At 38.6% G+C, this 19,175-nt stretch overlaps 1 protein-coding gene across 1 annotated transcript; it reads right to left on the bottom strand.

Annotated features, from left to right (window-relative positions):
• Positions 1–1,297: 1,297 nt before the first annotated feature.
• LOC139115211 (sphingomyelin phosphodiesterase-like) lies at positions 1,298–12,192 on the bottom strand. The gene is made up of 13 exons (XM_070677161.1): positions 11,957–12,192; positions 9,442–10,139; positions 8,491–8,655; positions 8,121–8,244; positions 7,517–7,620; positions 6,969–7,138; positions 5,339–5,458; positions 4,812–4,892; positions 4,420–4,590; positions 3,164–3,356; positions 2,605–2,694; positions 2,134–2,228; positions 1,298–1,821 (listed from the first exon to the last, which is right to left on the bottom strand). The coding sequence occupies exons 2-13, from the start codon at positions 9,763–9,765 to the stop codon at positions 1,698–1,700; spliced, it is 1,761 nt and encodes a 586-aa protein (XP_070533262.1). The 5' UTR covers positions 9,766–10,139; positions 11,957–12,192; the 3' UTR covers positions 1,298–1,697.
• Between the last annotated feature and the right edge of the window lie 6,983 nt (positions 12,193–19,175).

The raw sequence follows: 19,175 nt of genomic DNA on the forward strand, positions 1-19,175 counted from the left end.
CACTGCTCGCTGAATTTTCGTTAATTTTTCTTGCTTTTTTCAACACAATTTTCTTCTAAGTTTTTTCAACACAATACATGTAGCTTCCAAAGCACTCTTTGATGACGCCACAGTCGTCTGTCACACTTCTGAGGAATCCCCCTTTAAAGCTTTATATCTGATAATCAACGTTTGTTTTTCAACTTTTGTCGCAAGTAATCGTGATTAATTAGTTCACCATTCATTCATCAATTAGTCGTCGCACCTATAGATTAAATATTCATCACAAAAGTCTATTGTTAGGTAAAGGCCTTTGTTGGTAATATTAATAAGCGGCAATAGACTGACTTACACCCTCCCCACTAAACCGACAAAAACAATGAATAACTAGTGTGGAGTACAAATTTAGAAAGGTTGTCTCCAAACAGGTAATATGATGTTGTACGTATGATGGAAAAACATATCGGCATCGGAAGAAAGACTGCACTGGCTCGATCAAGTGAACACGTAATGAGTAGCAGAATGAACGAATTTGAAAGCGCACAGCAAAATTTAATTGTCATGGACCTCAACCTTTATTTCGTCCCCTCTCTTTGGAGATCGTACATGACATATGACATATTAACTTGACCAATCATCTTTTACATGTAAATAAATACCGTGAACAACGCAGCTACTAAAACTTCATTATATATATATATATATATATATATATATATATATATATATATATATATATATATATATATATATATATATATATATATAGGCCCCTATATATATATATATATATATATATATATATATATATATATATATATATATATATATATATATCGAAGTATACAGATGTCCTTGTGGGAAATAACAGTGCTCTATGCGGAAAGCAGAGCGTTATAAATAATAACACAAGTTACTTCAAGTACAGAGTAATAATAACTGTTACTTAAGTTTCATACATCCTGCAATGCTCAGACAGAAGGATTGCAGGATGCATGAAACATAAATGACAGGTATTATTACATTGTACTTGAAGAAATTTGTGTTATCTATATCACGACATATCAAGATATCTCTAATCTGATACGTTTGCCTTATATATATATATATATATATATATATATATATATATATATATATATATATATATATATATATATATGCAAAAATGTAATATTTATTTGGAAGACTAGACTGTAGCCGGCTTAGGAAGATTGCAAACGTGACAAAGATTCATCGAAAACACTGAAAAGAATCGCAATGCGCAATGATAAGGACGATCTCGACTCACCCATAGTACATCAACAGTCGACAGATCTATATTTTATCTTGGTCTTTTAATTATGATGATCATTAAAGTCAAAGAGTAATTGACCCATCTTGTGTTACTTGAACTCAAAAATGACAAAATATATGCAAATTTAAATGGTTACTTGTCGATGAGAGTGTTGCAATTGAAGAAAAATATTTTAATACTAATGGAAATGTTTGCCAATTTTCAACCCCGAATTTCAGTGAGAAATGTGAAAACATAGATGCTTGAGTCGCTAAACGTGATTTCCAAAGGTATTACCCTCAATTTGTGTTTCATACACACATTGAAACATATTCTGATCTCTCTGGGTTAACACTTTCTAGAATTCTATATTCACAAAAAGCAATAGATTGTGGGTCATCGTTTTCGGGAGAACACCCTCCTTTAAGAAATAAGGCAATTTTCAGTAGTTTGCAGTGATATTGCACAGGCTTGGATCATGTGACCTTCCACTCTGCAAATCACAGATCATTCTGGCCCTGCAGGAAGCATCACAAATGCTGCTCACGTGACTTTTATAGAAAAACCTGTCGGAAAAATGCAGACATGGAAAGTTGTCAAGTAAACGACGACACAGAGAAAATCATTGTATTCCTTGAAACCCTAGTAAGTAAATTAGTAAATTTTTGCAGTGCTTTTCGAACAAAATTTACTTTTCTAGATTTTTGTAGATTTTTGTGTATTCAAACTTTGTGACAATCCTAAGTATAGAGAAAGGTTTTTTGCAATCCTGCAAAATGTTGCATTATAGATAACGGTCTGATTTTAGAGACTTGTGTGTCGCATTGTAAGATTGTTCACAACATGAATTTGGACTGTGAGGATTCATGTATACGTACGTGTAATACTTGTTGAAAAGGTCATCTTTCCTCTTGAATTCCTGAATGATGGCATGCCAGTCACAAGGGAACAGGTATTCCATGTCGTAAGCATCCTGACAATAAAGGAAACTGAACAATAAAGTCATAGACTGAAAGATCCGTCACTAGAGGACGCTCTCGAGCGAAGGATCTTTCAGTCTAAAGAAGGCAGAACAGTCACGTTACTTTTGATATAGTGGTTATAGTGGATATAGCGATTATCAGGATGAACAATGACAGAGTAATAATAGCCAAAAATATACTGGATATTAAGTCATGGTGACTACTTAAAAGTATGTTGCTGTTGTTGTTTTTGTTGTTGATGATGATGATGATGCAAATGGGAACCATTACATAAAATTGAAGGCGAAAGTGATAATCATAGTTAAGTCGATAGCATTGATAACGAGGCGGTATAATTACAAAGGAGAACATTTTTAACTCTTGTACCCTTGCGCTGTATTCTCTTCTCCACTCAGGTTTATCCGTAAGATTGACATCTGTTATGTTCATAATGAACGTGTGGTGGTTCAGAACCATCTGAAAGGAGAAGTTAAAACCATCAATCGAGAGCGTTTTGAAAAAACCTATGGACTTCTACACCTCAACTCAACAGTCTTCTCATATATCGCAATATGTAATGTTGTTCTTTCTTCGAAGAGTTGTTCATTTTACCCAAATTTGTTAGCTAATGTTTGTGTAAGACAAAATGTTTTCATCCTGTCGCAGCGACCACACCGAATGGAGATAGCAAATGCGTGTAGCCATAACAAAAATGGGTCAATACCAGACAAGCACTACGTATACAGAGCTCGGACGGGCAAATGTAAGCAACGATTCACGCTGTGATATTGTCAGTTCACTTGTCTGTGCTTCCAAACATAAAAGATGCTGACTTCATGATAATATACACGGAAATTCAAATCAAATGATGTGTTGAACATGCACAGTATATTATTCTATCTGAACCATTCGACAGCTTGTACATGTTTGAAGGATAGTAACTTACCCGTGAGCTTCCTTCATAATCACCATCAATCTGATACACTCGATATGCTGGGTTCAACGTTGGCTGAGTCGTCACGCTGCCGGCAATATAAGCAACACTGAGCGGTCTGCTGAGTGTTTCTTCATCGTAGAACACCTGAAACGAGTCCGTGTGAGTGTGCCCAAAGAACTGACCAGCGATGGTGCTCTCATACCTGCAAGTGATACTTGCGAATGTTGGAATAGGCTGGTGGCAGACGTCGTGCGGTTGTCAAATGTCGAAATTTCTTTCGGGTCAAAGTCCATACAATCAACGGTAGAGTTTCTCTTTTGCCAAATGATTTTAATCTTAGGAATAATAGGATAATTCGCTATCAAAATTCACGACAGAATCTGAAATTCGATGTGATTAAAGACTAACTTTTATGATAGATAAAATTGCAAGACCTTCTCCATTCTTCAAGTATTTGGGCAATGTGCACTGTGCACACAGTCGCTCCTTAGCTGGGTCGTCTGCTAAGTAAATCGATTTTCGGATCGATCTATTGATCCCGTAGTCGTATGCCCGCCACTGCAACCTAAATACTCAGTTGCAGTGCAGTTGCAGTGGCGGGCATATCGACTACGGGATCAATAGCTCGATCCGCAAATCGATCTACTTAGCAGACGACCCAGCTAAGGAGCGCCTGTGACTGTGCAATATGAGCAGTCGAAATGTAATTATTTTTTGCTTAATTCTACAATAATATGTCGACAACGTTTGTTGAGTTTTACGCCAAGTAATTTTAATAATAAGAAATAAGACGCACACCGTAGGCGAGCTTCATTGAAAAAAAATGAAAGAGCTTAATGTTGCACACGTGCTGACTCAGAGGTAAAAGAAATTAAAGACACATCGAAATAGTGTGTAAACTTATAAGCATACCCAGTAATATGATTAAAAGTTACCGTTGATAAGCATTATCAGTTAAGTGTCATAATTCACCTACTTTAGAGAAAAACATTACTTTCTCAATTAAGAGAATATTTACAGCAAACGGGAACATCCCGCCCTAACGATGGCGAGAAGAATTTAATGAAACTTCAATTCTGGCTTCCCTGACAATGATAACAGAATGAGCATCGAAGTGCATATTAGACTTATTTTATCCTGAACCAAGCCCACCCCCTCCCCCCCCCTCTCTCTCTCTCTCTCTCTCTCTCTCTCTTCTCTCTCTCTCTCTCTCTCTCTCTCTCTCTCTCTCTCTCTCTCTCTCATTTGCGTTTGGTTGAACACACCTGTTTACAATTGTGTAATAGTTCCAACTCCATCGTTTCAGACAGTCGTCGATTCCAGGAGGAATGTGGCCAATGATGAACACCTTTTCGTTGCTGTCCTCTGCAGATTGAAGAACTGATATCAACCATTGAAGTTGGTCAGCTGGGTCAGTTGTGTTCAAATATAGCCAACTGGAATGAAGATAAAACGATGAATTACGAAACTAGAACGAAGGGGATTTGGAGAACGGATTGCATCGAAGAGAAGGGCGTGCGGTGTTACCTGTTTATGGATCAAAAGAGAATTAAAGAAGGGAATAGTCACACACGAAGATAAAAATTGAAAGATAAAGTAATCAAAACATAAAAAAGCAGATTATCCAAATTCACTCTAGATTTGAATTACAACTTACAAGTTTAGGTTGTAACAGTACATAGTATTTATTGATGCTAGTTGAAGACCAGGTTTGATCTGCGTTGAATAATAACCTCCTCTGAAATCAAATAAGAACATTAGAAGATCATATAGCAGTTATAATTCACACTCACACAGTGAAGGGACGGGAAGCTAATCACGGACAACTCTAACGAAGGCCCATGCTCTGAACAGTCAAAAGCGCGCGTACACGTTTATTCCCGCTCTCGAACCAATCGAAATACCGACGTAGCACACCGTGTATACCGATTAATATCCTACTTACATACATGTTATACACCCAACATACATACATACATACATACATACATACATACATACATACATACATACATACATACATACAGTCATACAGTCATACATACAGTCATGTCACAGACAGATCTAGACAGACAGAAGCACAGGCATATCAGTTATGCGCAGTGGCAGATATACAGCCATCAAAAGAGATTTGAATTGTAAATTTCAAGACGAATGCTTGTATATCTAACAGACAGGTCGTACTTTTTTATTGTTTCCCGCGTATTTTCTGGCAGCCATCCCGTTTTCTGTATCCATGTATCTGCCAAGGCATTGTACAACCATTGTATAGAATGTTTTTCATCGATGGAAGGTGAAGGAAAACTGAAACAAGAAGATGAGTCGTATACTGAGTTGGGTGTAGTTCAGTGTAGTGAACTGTGGAGGAACGCTTGTTTAGTTTACAGTGGTATCGACCACTGGGATAGATCGTTGGAAGCAAAACCTGCTATGATATATACTTCGCTGGTCTGCAGCTTGTGTAGACTTGATGTGAACCTCGTAAAGAAAATTCAAAGTCCAATCACTTTCTGTGAAAATGGAAAATGTCATTTCCTCATTTACTTACTGTAGAAAATGGAGGAATATTTCGAGGTGGAGCTGCATGTTTCCAACACAGTTTCTTTTCAACGCAATATTTCTCATCAAAGATGACAAGGAAACCCCCTCACACTATATATTTTCAAAAAGCAGAGAATCTAAAGCTTAGTATGGTAGCAGTAGTTTACTCGAAGGATGAAGTGGGTGTATATTTTGGGTAAAAAACCTCAAATTTGGTATTAATGATGAAAATTAATTTACGTCAAAAGTTGACGCTATTTTCTGAAAGGTAATATTTAACTTAAAAGAAGAGTGTTTGAAACAACGACTATTTTATTGCGTTATCTATCCTCATTCTAAAACGACAAGGGTTATAAGACTGACACTCAAAAAGTGATTAAAATCATGATTAGCAAAATTAAAAATGCCTCTTATCCAAAATGTAAGAACTTTATTGGCAAACAAAATAGTCGTTTTGTTATATAGTATTTAAAGAACATAATGTGAAAATTTAAGAAAATTTGACCATGCAAGCCAGAGTAGAGTTAAATTCTTCGGAAATTTTGAAATTGGGAGGAAAAGAAGCCAGGAAATTGGGTTTTTTGCATACAATTGCGTAAATTAAAACTTTTTTATCACGCAACTTACGACCGCTTGACAAGCTAGAAGGTGAACCCAACCAATATTTTAATCTTGGGTTAAGAAATTAATTAAAATTGAATGAATACCAAAGGTGATTTTTGAGCAAAATACGCTGTGTTGGGGTGCAGCGCCCCCTTAAGTTCATTTCAAATGTAGGAAAATTCATGGCAATTTTCCAACTGGCACGGTAACCGTTGTTCCTTTATATCTTTATTATAAAATTGGAACTGTTGAAAAGTTTCATCGAGTCAAGTATTTGGTTAACATTTTTCGAAGTTTTTTATGGCCACATGATACAAAATATTCACATACACATAATAAGAAAGAGCTGAAAACGTCATTAATGCACACGTGTTTTTGAGTAAAACAACCGTATGCGCACTGTTTTTGAAAAACTAGCAAATTTTCTGAACTCTTCGGTGACCGAGCTGATAAAAAAGTACCACATGTCGGATGTGTGACCTCTTCTTCTATGTGAAAATGCGGATTGAAAATACGTGTCAATGAACCTGAGTCACATCCTTAAGCTGTGCTATTGGTAAGTGAAAGTTAGCCTCACAAAGACGTCAGCTTTTACGTACGCGTGTCTTTCACAATACTGAACTGTATAAGACCTACCGCAAGTGACTTTTTTCTTATATTGGGTACCTACTTGTTGGCAGGGGCGCTTTCATGGTTTCCGACGGCGGGAAAAATCGGCGTGTCCCCGAGGTATTTTTTAAAATAGTGTGTTACAGTATGTAGTGCTTCAAGTTGGCTGCCCTCTGTTTGGTTCCAAACGTCATGGGCGGGAATGTCGCCTGTGAAAAATGCGTAATCAAACTGTAACGAAGAAAATAACATTACGCCATTATGCACTGATAGTTCTCATCGTTCGCACAAACTTTTGCCACAAAAATTTGAACATCTATTCTTTCGATAAATTTCTGTCACGGAAAAGTTCCAAACGGCATAATTCTATTGTGGGAAAATTCTTCAAACACGATCAAATAAATAAAAACCTACATATTACCTCATATTAGAAACAAACCAATGTGACAATGGTGTCTTTGAGAAAGGTTAAGTATAAGTATTGCCTTCTTGCAAGAAGAACATATATTGCAAAGGCTGATAATTTTACACAGTGTCGAAGTATTCGCATCTATTCCAACGTCAATCAAAGCAATGAGAGTGGATTTGCTGGTGCCAATTCAAACATACCTTTTCTTTTCTATGCAAATGCTGGAACATATTTTCAAGAAGTAATTTGGAAGCGTCACAATTCCTGTAATCACCCCATTTACCGGCACCTTCATGACCCTCGGCTAAATATATAAAAATATATAAAAATATATCTACATCAATCATTTTTGCATGGGTAATACTAGTATCTATGAACCGAAGTGGACTTCGACTTATAAAGCAGATATTTACAATGATGCCGTGTAAACATAATCATAACTTCCACTGTCTGGGACGAATTGAAAGATTACAACTTCGAGAACACTGCTGTGAGCGTTACCTGTCTACCATAGCGATCATTACAGTTGAGCATTTCAATTTGTAGTCACATGTCAATATTTAACGCTATTGTAGTGTCTGACACGGTTTAAGCTATTCGTGGGGAGTAAAGTTTGACGCCTCACGAAATAAATTACGGCGTTATAGTTATCCTGCAGGAAACTTTAGTATGAGCACGATACTGTACTCTGGACCAGGTGCTATATAATTCGCATCATCTTCATCACCAATGTTCGATAATCGATCAATAAAGATAGAAGTATGACACTGCTTTCATGTAAAGTCAACTAAAACAGTCTCTCACGAGGCTTGCCGTCATTTACTCTGCAGCATATGGGTTCACCACACTCGGCATTTGACCCAGGTGAGTACTCCTTGTCGTAATGAATGTCCGAAATATGAAGAACTCTTTCCTTTGGGTAATGATGCTGTAAAATATGAAATTGAAAAGGTTGAACCCTAAGTTATCGAACGACAACAACAACAACAACAACAACAACAACAACAATAAAAACAATAAGAACAATAGTAATAGTAGTAGTAGTAGCAGAAGTAGTATAGTAGAAGAAGTAGTAGTAATTCGAAGTTTAATACTGGATAACTTTTGCTTCCAAAAATGAGAGAACCTTAAAGACGGGTACGGCTGATATGAAATCAGGAAAACAAAACTCTACCTTTGGTGGCTTAGGAGGAAAGACTGGTGGTTTAGGCGTGTCTGGAAGTGTGATATTCCATTGTTCGAAAGGATTGTACGGCTTGGCACAGTCCGATCCCAACATTAATCCGCACAATTCATCGGGGCTAAAGATGAGTTTCTGGACAACTGTTATGAACCAATCCTATCGGTGCAAAATATGTAGTATCTGAGGAAATCGTCAGGGCGTGCGATAAATGCTCCTCTGATTTTTTTTAATTTTTTTTTTTTTGGACTTAGAGCTTTAAATAATGAGCGGCACAAAGTCATATTCGTAACAAAAATGTAAAAATTCAAGAAATTATGAGATTGATCTTATTCATATGTACGATGTTCATTGTGATTCGCAGATCAAAAGTCGAATGACCGAACTCGCAAGATTTTTGCGTTTGAAGGTCGGCTGTGTGACAGGCATGCATTGTATTCTTGGCTACCGAACATTTGATCTCATCATGATATTTGATGTAACACATAAACCCCTAAATGATAAAAGTTATATTATCTAAGAGTTTTGTCAAACAAATTGTGAATTCAAGCCTATGTCATTGTATGATATGCCATGGCAGTTTTCAATTGAAATCTCTCTCAACATCTGCGAAGGTTTGCAATTTTCATAGGCATATGTTTATTAATTAAGCACGAATGTAAGGTAACTATGTCAATCATTGCACTGCTGTCTTTCCCTTGTGTATCTGTGAATACTATGGCTGAATGTCTGCTTTGTCAACCGCGCTTACAGCAGGCTTTACAGATGCAAAACATTGAAAGTAGCTGTGCAACAAATACGAAAGTGACAAAACAGAGACCAGAGACACAGATTCCATCCCTTTGGCCACAGTGGAAAACGTAAATGACAAATCGCCCAAAATGGTACTGTTGCTGTTACTATGTCCATAAAAATTGTGAGATTCGACAGCAGACAGTGCCTCACCTGGAACTCAGGAATAACTAATTCACAGACACGTTCATCTTCGACTTCTAGTTTGATACAGATCTTAATGGCTTCCTTCACGATTTCGTCTCTTGTGACATTTTCTTTCAACCGTGTTTGCACCAGAGTGACGCTGAACTTGCACAGTTCGCACGTGAGCCAAGACGGAGCGGTTACATCGTCCAAGCTGTTCAACAAAACATCATTATCCCCTCCTGAGCAAGCAGATGAAAATCTTAAAGCGGCTGCATCGATCGGAACGATCAAAATCGCTAAAATAGGGAAGCACAAAAACTGCAGACATTTTCTTCTCTCCATTCTCATCGGGGCATTTCTGTTAGCCGGTCTAAGGTAGTAAACAAATCACACTGGTTACACGGACTTCAAACTTCTTATCTGACAATTCAACAACCTGTACCTGTGTACTACCAGCATGACAGTCCGGCCTCACCTAGACAATAGGTTATACAGTTGTTATTTTATCTCTTCTGTTCATCTCATCAGCTCATCTTTAAAGTGGGTCGGGTCATCTTTGTCGTTGTTCAAAGTGCACCAATGGGGTCCTTTATCGTAAATGCATAATGCGAAGTCGTTTGTTTTAATGATACCGTGTTGAGCCTTGTGAACTGAAGTGACGCCGTTCGGTTTTATTGGGTTTTGTTTACTGATTTAAAGATCGAGTAAGCATCATGATAAACCTGAAACACAAACGGTGTAATAAATAAATGCAAATCTTAAACGTGCAAAACAGCAACACTCACAAAATAATATACGTATTCATATCGCGTATCTAACCAACAAATACATTGTTACGTTCTCCTTCTGATGTTTGCTTTTATGTGACGAACATGCATACCAAGGTATCACGTACGCATACTATCAACGCTGAAAGCGAGGAACAATATCAGATGGGTACTTAGGGAGATAGAATTCTCACAGCAGCTGGAGCTTAAAGGGGTCGATCCATAATATTAGACGAAGTTCTTTTGACACTCCAATATTCTCTGGTGTAGAAAAGTATGTCAGCCCGTTTGGCGCATTGCAAAGTCTTGATCAAGGTAAAGTTGAAAAGGACCGTCTGCGCAAAATGGTTACCATATACGTTCAAAATCTAGGTAACATACTAAAAGAATTGAAATATTGTGGATGTATCGTGTTGCAAAAAATGTTAAAAAATGTTTCAAAATGTTACAAAACAGCCCCTGTGGATAACTCCACTTTTTCCTTAACAGACATTCATTTGTACAAGTTTACTTCAGGCGTGCATAATTTGATTCTCGTATCAGGGTCTGACTTTGGATACATCATGGTGATCTTTTACAAGTTTTTCAAGTATTTGTTATTTTGAAAATAAAAAGTCTTACTTGTTGAGCCAAACTGAGCTTCTAAAGTCGTTCACAATGTGTCTCATATGGACAATTTATATGAAAACCATTTAAGAGAAAGGAATGCATTCGGTTTAGGTCTAAAGCGCACTTTAAACTGTAAGAGAGCATTTTAAATTTTTGCATGTTCATATGGGTATCCCGAAAACGAAACTGAAGAAATGGCCCTTATCACTTGTCCCGTCTCCATCACACAGGTGTCTTAGAACGCACCTGCATCATATCCACATTGGGACATGGCGATGTAATATACACCATGTAAGAACAACTCTTTACACGATGTTATCACTGGCCAACAATCTCGAGAATCACACTCGATGTATTTCTTTTGGTACATCCGATCTACTCTCTGGTGGACTGAAATTGCCGCTAGAGGGCGTACGTGTATGACCCCAAGTATGCGCTCATTAAACTGTGATGTGACCTTGAGTATAACTGCATGTTTGGAATCTCAAGGTCACACGCGAAGGCTCTATGCTGTAGCAATAACTGTTGGGTCTTCGGGTAAGGAGAGTCGAGTGTTTCCTGTGGTAGGTAAAGGAGTTGGGTATGAAATTAATTATAGTTCTAGTTAGGAGTATACCCGGTATGATAAAAATAGACAATCCCCATGATGTTCACTGAAATGACACATTGAAAACAGCAGCAGCAGCACGCAATATTACTATTGTACACGCCAAAAAAGTGACCGTGTTTCACCTTTATGTCCTCAAAAGGCCTCACTTGTAAGTTGCAGTTATGTCAGGTCAGATTAAGGCCCTCAGAACCGAAGGGCGTGGTTCTTGTAGAGCACAGTCCCAAGATCCCCCCTCTCCATACATCTCCATACTAGAAATCAGTGTCTGCCTTTCTGCGAAACACGGCTCTATCGTAATGAGTTCCTTTTTAAAATTTTGCCTATGGGGATGAGACGCCATGGCCAAGCTAGTATAACACAACCGTGGAAGGGATTTTAACTGGTAACTGATCAAATTCCAAAGTATCGACAATGGTCTCGCTTCTATCACGTTTTTTTCACGTCCATGCTTCTACCTCAATATGGTATGATCTACACATCAATACTGCCTCATGATTGCGTGCCCACATACACATATCACACATACGCTTATTTCGAGATCAAGGACACCTACCGCAAACCTCTTTCGTGCAATTAGCCTGGTCGCCGCAAACAAAATATGAATACCACCTTCCACTATTGGCAGCAACAGTTACGTAAGCTTGATCATGTTTAAGAATATATCGACCCGTTACTGGTTAGTCAGCGCCACGCCGGGACATATCATGCTTCCTGCATCTGAGCTCTCACAGGCGCTCGCCTAACCACAGGCGTTCGTGGGCTACTAGTCTGCTTGATCAATCGATCGCCAGTGCTATAAAAACGCAACTCACGTCGGCTGGGTGGTCCGACCAGCAGCCCTAAAATAGCCGTCATTATTTAGGCCTTGGGAGGGGGGGTAGGAGGAATTTAATTGGCAACTCCGAAATTTTGAGTAACCCCCCTGTCAACCATGGTGAATTTGAGTAAACCCCCCTCTCTAACACATAAATTTTGACTAACCCCTATTAGAAAAGTCAAATATCAATATATGTATTTGTAGAATTTTACAAAAATATAGCAAAAGTAAAGATCTTTCAAATCCTGGTGTACCCTGCTATTTGTCAGTTATATCATGACGGTTGAAAAAGGTGAAACCAACAAAATGAAATTCAAAATCACAACAAAATGTATGCTATAATCAGTATCCTGGCCAACCATATGGTATTGTTTAATTAGGATGGGTATCATGACAGGGTCTTCACTAGGATATCTGACAGGACCGCGTAGAATTTGAAAGTACAGAAGGAGAACATGCGAGAGGGTGACGGGGAAAGTGTCAGAGAGGGGGTTGTCCCCTCGCTTGTGTGGAAAATTTGAGAAATTGATGTGTGCAAAGGTGCAGTCTGGTGCGATCCGAGAGGTAACTTTAATTTGTTTTCTTTTTTTTTCTAAGTAAAACTGTTAGAACACCCCAGGTGGGAAAAAGCACGAGACAGGTACCCCCTGTCGCATCGAACATTTTGATAAATTGATATGTGCAATGGTGCACCAAAAATTGAGTAACGCCCTTCTTTCTTCCACATTTTGAGCAACCCCCTAGTAGCTTTCGAATTTAGTTGAGTGACCCTCTTCAAATTCTCGACCCCAGGGTTGTAAATAATGGCGGCTCCCTAAGTGCGTTCTAGCTAGGGCAGAGCATGAGCACTTGGCAGGCGATCGATTAGACTCTTGTCCCTAGACGAAGAATTTTTGCCTTCGGAGATTTCGGGTCCGATATATATGGGCGAAGGCCAAAATCTCTGAAAGAGGCCAAAAATACTTCGTCTAGGACCAAGGCTAACGATCGTTCGACTGATCAGACTACCCAGCCGCCGAACGTCTGTGCTACGGTACGGGGTGATATATTTAAGCAATAAAGCACACCCAGCGATGGTATACCACGAGATTTTGACCAGTTCACGACATATATGCACGAGCGATAGCGAGTGCATATATGAAGTGAACTGGTCAAAATCGAGTGGTATACCGTCGCTGGGTGTGCTTTATTGCTATTATATCATAACAGTATATATTGAAATTCTGGCGTGGAACGTCAAAAATGGATTTTTGCTCAAGCTGAGAGCTCGCGCGTGCGCCAGCCGTGGTATATCGCCAATATACCACGGTTCTTTTCGCGTCTCGACCAATCAGATCGCTGTATTTGCGCCATCAATATACTGGTATGATATAATTCAAATTAGAACACGCTTATTAGTGTCAGCAGCATGTGCCTATTATAATATAGCAATCGACCCACCACCTCAGTATCGTACATCAAGTAAGCAATAATATCGTTGGTATTAAAACAAGAAAGTCGCACTGGCGCACTTCCAAAACCCCTCCTCCCTCTATAAACAGATGTGGACTATTTTTCTTGTGTATATGCCGGCCTATATATGGCACAATTATAAAAGACAGTGATGATGGAGCTGTGATATTAGAACACAACTACCCAACCCTCCTTTTTGCCAAACAGTGAAATAATCTGAAGGCAGGGAGGTAGGATTTGACCAATGCTCTCATCAACATTAGGGTGTTTACTCACCCTTTCATCTGCCAAAATACTGTTAGTGTTAAGTTTTAATATCATGCCAATCTTAAAAGTTGTGACTTTCGTATTTTGGACCCTATTAATTCCGTTTTTCTATAAGAAATTATTTCAGCATGGCTGCAATACAATTACAACACAGTTGATTGTAAGGATGATATTTGTCAAGAACTAATTTGTAATAATTCTGACATACGCATTCATGGATGCCAATTCCGTGGAATATTTTTTCTGAGAATGGCGTTGTTTTTATTAATGATCTTCTTGATATTTATTGTAAGTTTTATACATTTGATCAATTTGTTGAAAAATATGGTAGTATTTGTACTTTTTTGATATAATCAACTTTTATCTGCTATACCATCTGCCTGGAGGAAGATGATCACAAAATCAAATTCATCAAAGTTATTAGTTTGTAAACCAAACCTTCGAAATGATAAATGGATGTCAGGTGAAAAGATTAATAGAGATATGTACATCTTTATCATGAATTTAGAAACCCCTATTGGTATTAATGTACTGGCATAATATTCTTGATATTGTTATTCCACTTGACAAAGTTTTTTTGCTTCCTTTCAAAATAACCATTGACACTAAATTAAGGAATTTTCAATACAAACTCATTATGAAGATTTTACCAACAAATCGCTTATTACACACTTGGGGATTGATTGAATCACCATTGTGTTCATTTTGTACACAAGTAGAAGAAGATTATTATCATCTATTTTGGGATTGTGTACACACAGCTCAATTTTGGAACTCTGTAAAAAAGTGGATTTACGACGTTACACAGACAAAATTATTGTTGAATGCTATGAATTGTATCCTTGGTGACATAGATCCTATGGCTAGCTCAATTATTAACTTTGTTTTTCTTGTGGGACGATTTTATATATTCAAATGTAGATACACAAACTCTGCTCCTGTTAATTTTAAACATTATGCAAGGTCAGTGTACAATACAGAAAATGTATAGCATTGTCAAATGACGCAATGGAAAAACATATACAAAAGTAGGGGACTTTTTGTACACATTTTGCCTCATAGATTTGTTTTGTAAATGTTTGTTTTTGTTCTGTCTGCTCTTGTTTGCTTTGTTGTCTTGTTTCTGATTAAATGTGAAATAAAAAAAAATAAAAAAAGTTTTAATATTCACATTGCCAGTCATAAAAGGGACAATACAAAACAACAAATTATGAAAACACAAATCAAAGCTCAATGAAAAAACAAAATACATTCCATACTGCAAACTGTGTTGGATGCTGTTAATTTCTGTGGTTGGGGGTCAAAGATTAACAGCACATACCCACCGTTGGGAAAGGTCTTTGCCACCTTACCCTTTGGTTCTCTAGTCATTGTCAAGGTCATAGATTTTATTGATGTCTTTTACCATTTCCTTCGAAATTTTCTTACCTCAGGTATGGGGTCAGAAGTTACCAGCACTTGACCCGCCAATGGGGTAGGTCTTTACCACCGTATCCATTGTTGTCACTCCTGCCGTCATTTTCATTATTTCCTTTGACAGATGCTGAGGAAGAATATCCATTGCTTGGCATAAGGTCAATTCTCCAAGAATAAGTTTGCACATCTCAGATGTAACAATGGATTTGTATCTTTCTGGTCACAGAATCCTTTTCATCACTTTAATTTTGGTAACTTTGGAATTTCTCTCTCAATTCCCTTCCACGTGACCTTTAATTAGTTGTTACAAATAAAAGAGAAAATCTTCGCAGAACCCTGCTGAATGAAATAGTTCCCGATTATGTAGCAGCAGTGTTTGTGTAAGACATAACTGGAAATGTATGATATATGGTACTTGTACAGTCAGGAATATTCTGATCTTACCGTCATTCAAGCTATGTCACCCCGGTGTACACTCAAAATCCATAACTGTCCTCTGAAGCTGAAGAGATAATGAGGATGACACCAATTTTACACTCGTAAGTGGTTATCTCGCCTGAAATATACATTAAGTTGACTAAAAAGTCGAACATTCTCAAAAATGCAATACGGTTAACTGTTTCACAGAATTGGCTTGGAGACCCTGCAATGATTATGCTCTCAATGGGATTTTAGAATTATCTCTCAGTCCCTTCCACGGTGATATTTAATTATTTGTAAAAGTAAAAATAAGGTAGGTCGGGACAAAATCATCAAATAAATTCGATTATGATTCTTGGTCGAGTGACCCCCTCCCCGTCGCTTACCTATGCACTTCTGTGGTTTATGGTGCCGAAGGAAAACAAATAAATGGCTGGAATTGGGACATCATAAAGTGGCACTCCCACTTGGTAACATTTTTAAACCACATTTTTTAATGCCAACGGTCGATATTTGACGTGGCGACTGCGCGCGGATCACGAGATATCGATAAAAACATGTCATCAAAAAAGTAAAAGTTTGAATTCCGGTGGCCCACCTAAATTCAGCTTCCGAACATCGAACGTTCGGCACTGGGGCCATTGTCAACTAAGCTATGGAGTACGAGTCTACGCTTACGCTGCTGTACGCCACAGTACCACTCGCGTCGGTGATCGGTCATGCCCCGTGGGAGAAAGCCGAGTCTTACTGACTCTGAGAAAAAACGGAAAACAAAGTTTGATTCCACCAGAATTCGCATAGGTGACTAGCATAGTTACGTGCGGTTGATACATAGCGGCCGCCGAGTGGTATGCATAGACGCATACCACGCGCGCGGCGTACTGTGTGGCAGACGACAAAATGTAGTCATCGGAGGGGGCTAATATTTGACACGTAAAAACTGATGTTTATGTGGTATTGGTTAAAAATATAGTACAACTGATTAAGAATAATGAAAACGACAAAAACTAAGGAGAAGTTTTACAAAACTTACCCGAGGTAATGGCATAAATGCTGGCTATAAAGTCTTTGCCGTAGGAAGTAAATTATGTGCTCTTCGAACTTATTGTAGACCTCCCCTAGAATATCGTCAAGTCAGTATAAGGACCGTTCAGTTTTTACGGCCTGGGGGGGGGGCGGCAAAATCTTGTCGCCGGTGTTCAAAAAAATATAGACCCCCCTGCATTTTTCGTGAAAAAAAGATGACCCCCCCCTTTGTCAGATGAAAAAATTTGATGACCCCCCCCCTCCCCCCAGCTGAAAAATAACCAAAACCCATATGTCAAATTTACCTGCACGGTTTGGATTTGAACTCCGGTTCGCGGTGCACTTTATTCGTGTAGCAGAGATGCCAGTGCACAAACTTCTCAGCCACATCCATTGAAACGTCTGTTAATTAGGACGACTGTAAGGCAATTTTTAACTTCATTTCCATAGACAACTTATGTCCATGGACATTGTATAAAGTAAACTTTATTGGAGTGGTTCGCCAAAGGCAGCCCTCCGGTTAAGAGGGTCATGGGCCATTACGTAAAGTCAACTTTATTCTAGAGGGCCACCAAAGGTGGCCCGCCGGTAAAGAGGGTCGATCATGGTCATTGCATAAAGTAAACTTTACTGGACAGGGCCGCTGAAGGCGTCCGGCCGTTAAGATGGTCATGGGGTATTACATAAAGTCAATTTATTGTAGTGGGCCGCCGCAGGCGGCCCGCCGGTAAAGAGGGTCGATCATGGCCATTGCATGAAGTAAACCTAATTGGAGTGGGCCGCCAAAGGCGTCTGCCCGTTAAGAGGGTCATGGGTAATACATAAAGTATATTTATTGTAGTGGGCCGCCGAAGGCGGCCCGCCGGTAAAGAGGGTCGATCATGGCCATGGCGTAAAGTGATTTTTGTTGGTATTATGTTTTTGAAAATGTGGTGACCCCCCTTTCCTACCAGTGAAAAAGCGATGACCCCCCCTTCGCGGATTCCAAAATTACGATGACCCCCCCCCCCTGGATTTTGCCGGGCCCCCCCGCCGTAAAAACTGAACGGTCCCTAACCTCTACGATATATCGCAAATTTGTATGTTTATCATTATTTCGCAGTTTAAATGAAGAATTACCTACGTCTAACGACGAAAAGTAATAAAACTCGACATGTTACAAGTGTATCGGTGTGTATCCCCCTGGCGTGGTATATCCATAGGATTCATCGAACTCCAGAACTCTCAAAAGGAGTTTACGCGCGGAAACAGCCTGGCGCGGAAATGTATAAATTTGCAGACGGACAAGCGGGAGTTTTCGTATTCTGCGCGCCGAACACGGCAATCACAAGTCTACTGACCGGTGACCTGTTGAGGTCAGGTGTGCAGCAAGGCAGCGGGCTAGGGCCGAGGTGGGGCAGGGATGCGTAACTTTTGTATAAGCCGTACTTCTCTTCGTGTGTCGGCTTTCATACGACTACTGAAGTTATAAAATTCTGACGCAAAATCATTATTAACCAATGACGATTATATCTTTGCATTTTTGACAAAGATATTTTCTTACTCTTGCTGACTGGTCATATAGTTCTCGTGTACCGTATACTGTAGGATGTACGCTTTACTAGTATCAAAAAACTGACGACATTACCACGTGGAATTGCAGTGACTTATAATTTAATTCACCTACTTCAACAATACCCTAGCTCTCAATCATGTGATTTGAACCTTGAAGTTACATGCTGCAGTCACTGATTTTGTAATTTTTTAAAAATGTTTGAAGAAGTTTTTGTTGATCTTTGTTGGATTACAATATGTAATCGAGTTCACTGAGTCAGTAGCTTGAAATTTCTAAGCCTTGCAAACTGCAACTTCAATTATTATTGAAGAAATCTGCCAGACAACAAAAACGTTAACATATTTCAGTTGGTAGTTGGAATGTTCACGGTTTGTTGAATAAGTGTAATTTCAAAGATGATTTTGTTTCACTGGGTGGAAAATTTGATGTTTTATGTCTCCAGGAAACATGGTTAAATAGTACCAAAGAGTTTTTTAACATTGATGGATACAGTGTTTTCAGATCTGAAAGAAATTGTATACGTAAAAAACGTGACAGTGTCGCTGGGGGAACAGCCATTATATTTAAATCTTTATTGAAACAATCTGAACAGTCTGATATTCCTGATTTTCTGTGGTGTAAGTTAGACAAGCAATTTTTCTCTCTAGAGAATGATATGTACATCTGTTGTGTTTATATACCCCCTGCAAATTCAAATGTTCACATAAAAGGGGAATATTTTGATCTATTGGAATCGGATATGCCCGGCGGATATGTAAGTATTCTATGCAGGGTGATGTTACGTTTTACTCATTGGAGATTTTAATAGTAGAGTTGGAT

Source organism: Ptychodera flava, chromosome 17 (genome assembly GCF_041260155.1).
Source record: "Ptychodera flava strain L36383 chromosome 17, AS_Pfla_20210202, whole genome shotgun sequence".
Lineage (NCBI taxonomy): Eukaryota > Metazoa > Hemichordata > Enteropneusta > Ptychoderidae > Ptychodera > Ptychodera flava.

Bases quoted from the DNA above. Each gene is read 5' to 3' on its own strand.
- LOC139115211 (XM_070677161.1), bottom strand. From the start codon at position 9,765: ATGAGAATGGAGAGAAGAAAATGTCTGCAGTTTTTGTGCTTCCCTATT. The intron at 8,245-8,490 runs GTAGAGTTTTGT...CATATTTTACAG, and splicing joins TTCCTCCTAAGCCACCAAAG to CATCATTACCCAAAGGAAAG. The intron at 7,139-7,516 runs GTATGTTTGAAT...TCTTCGTTACAG, and splicing joins ATTTGCATAGAAAAGAAAAG to TTTGATTACGCATTTTTCAC.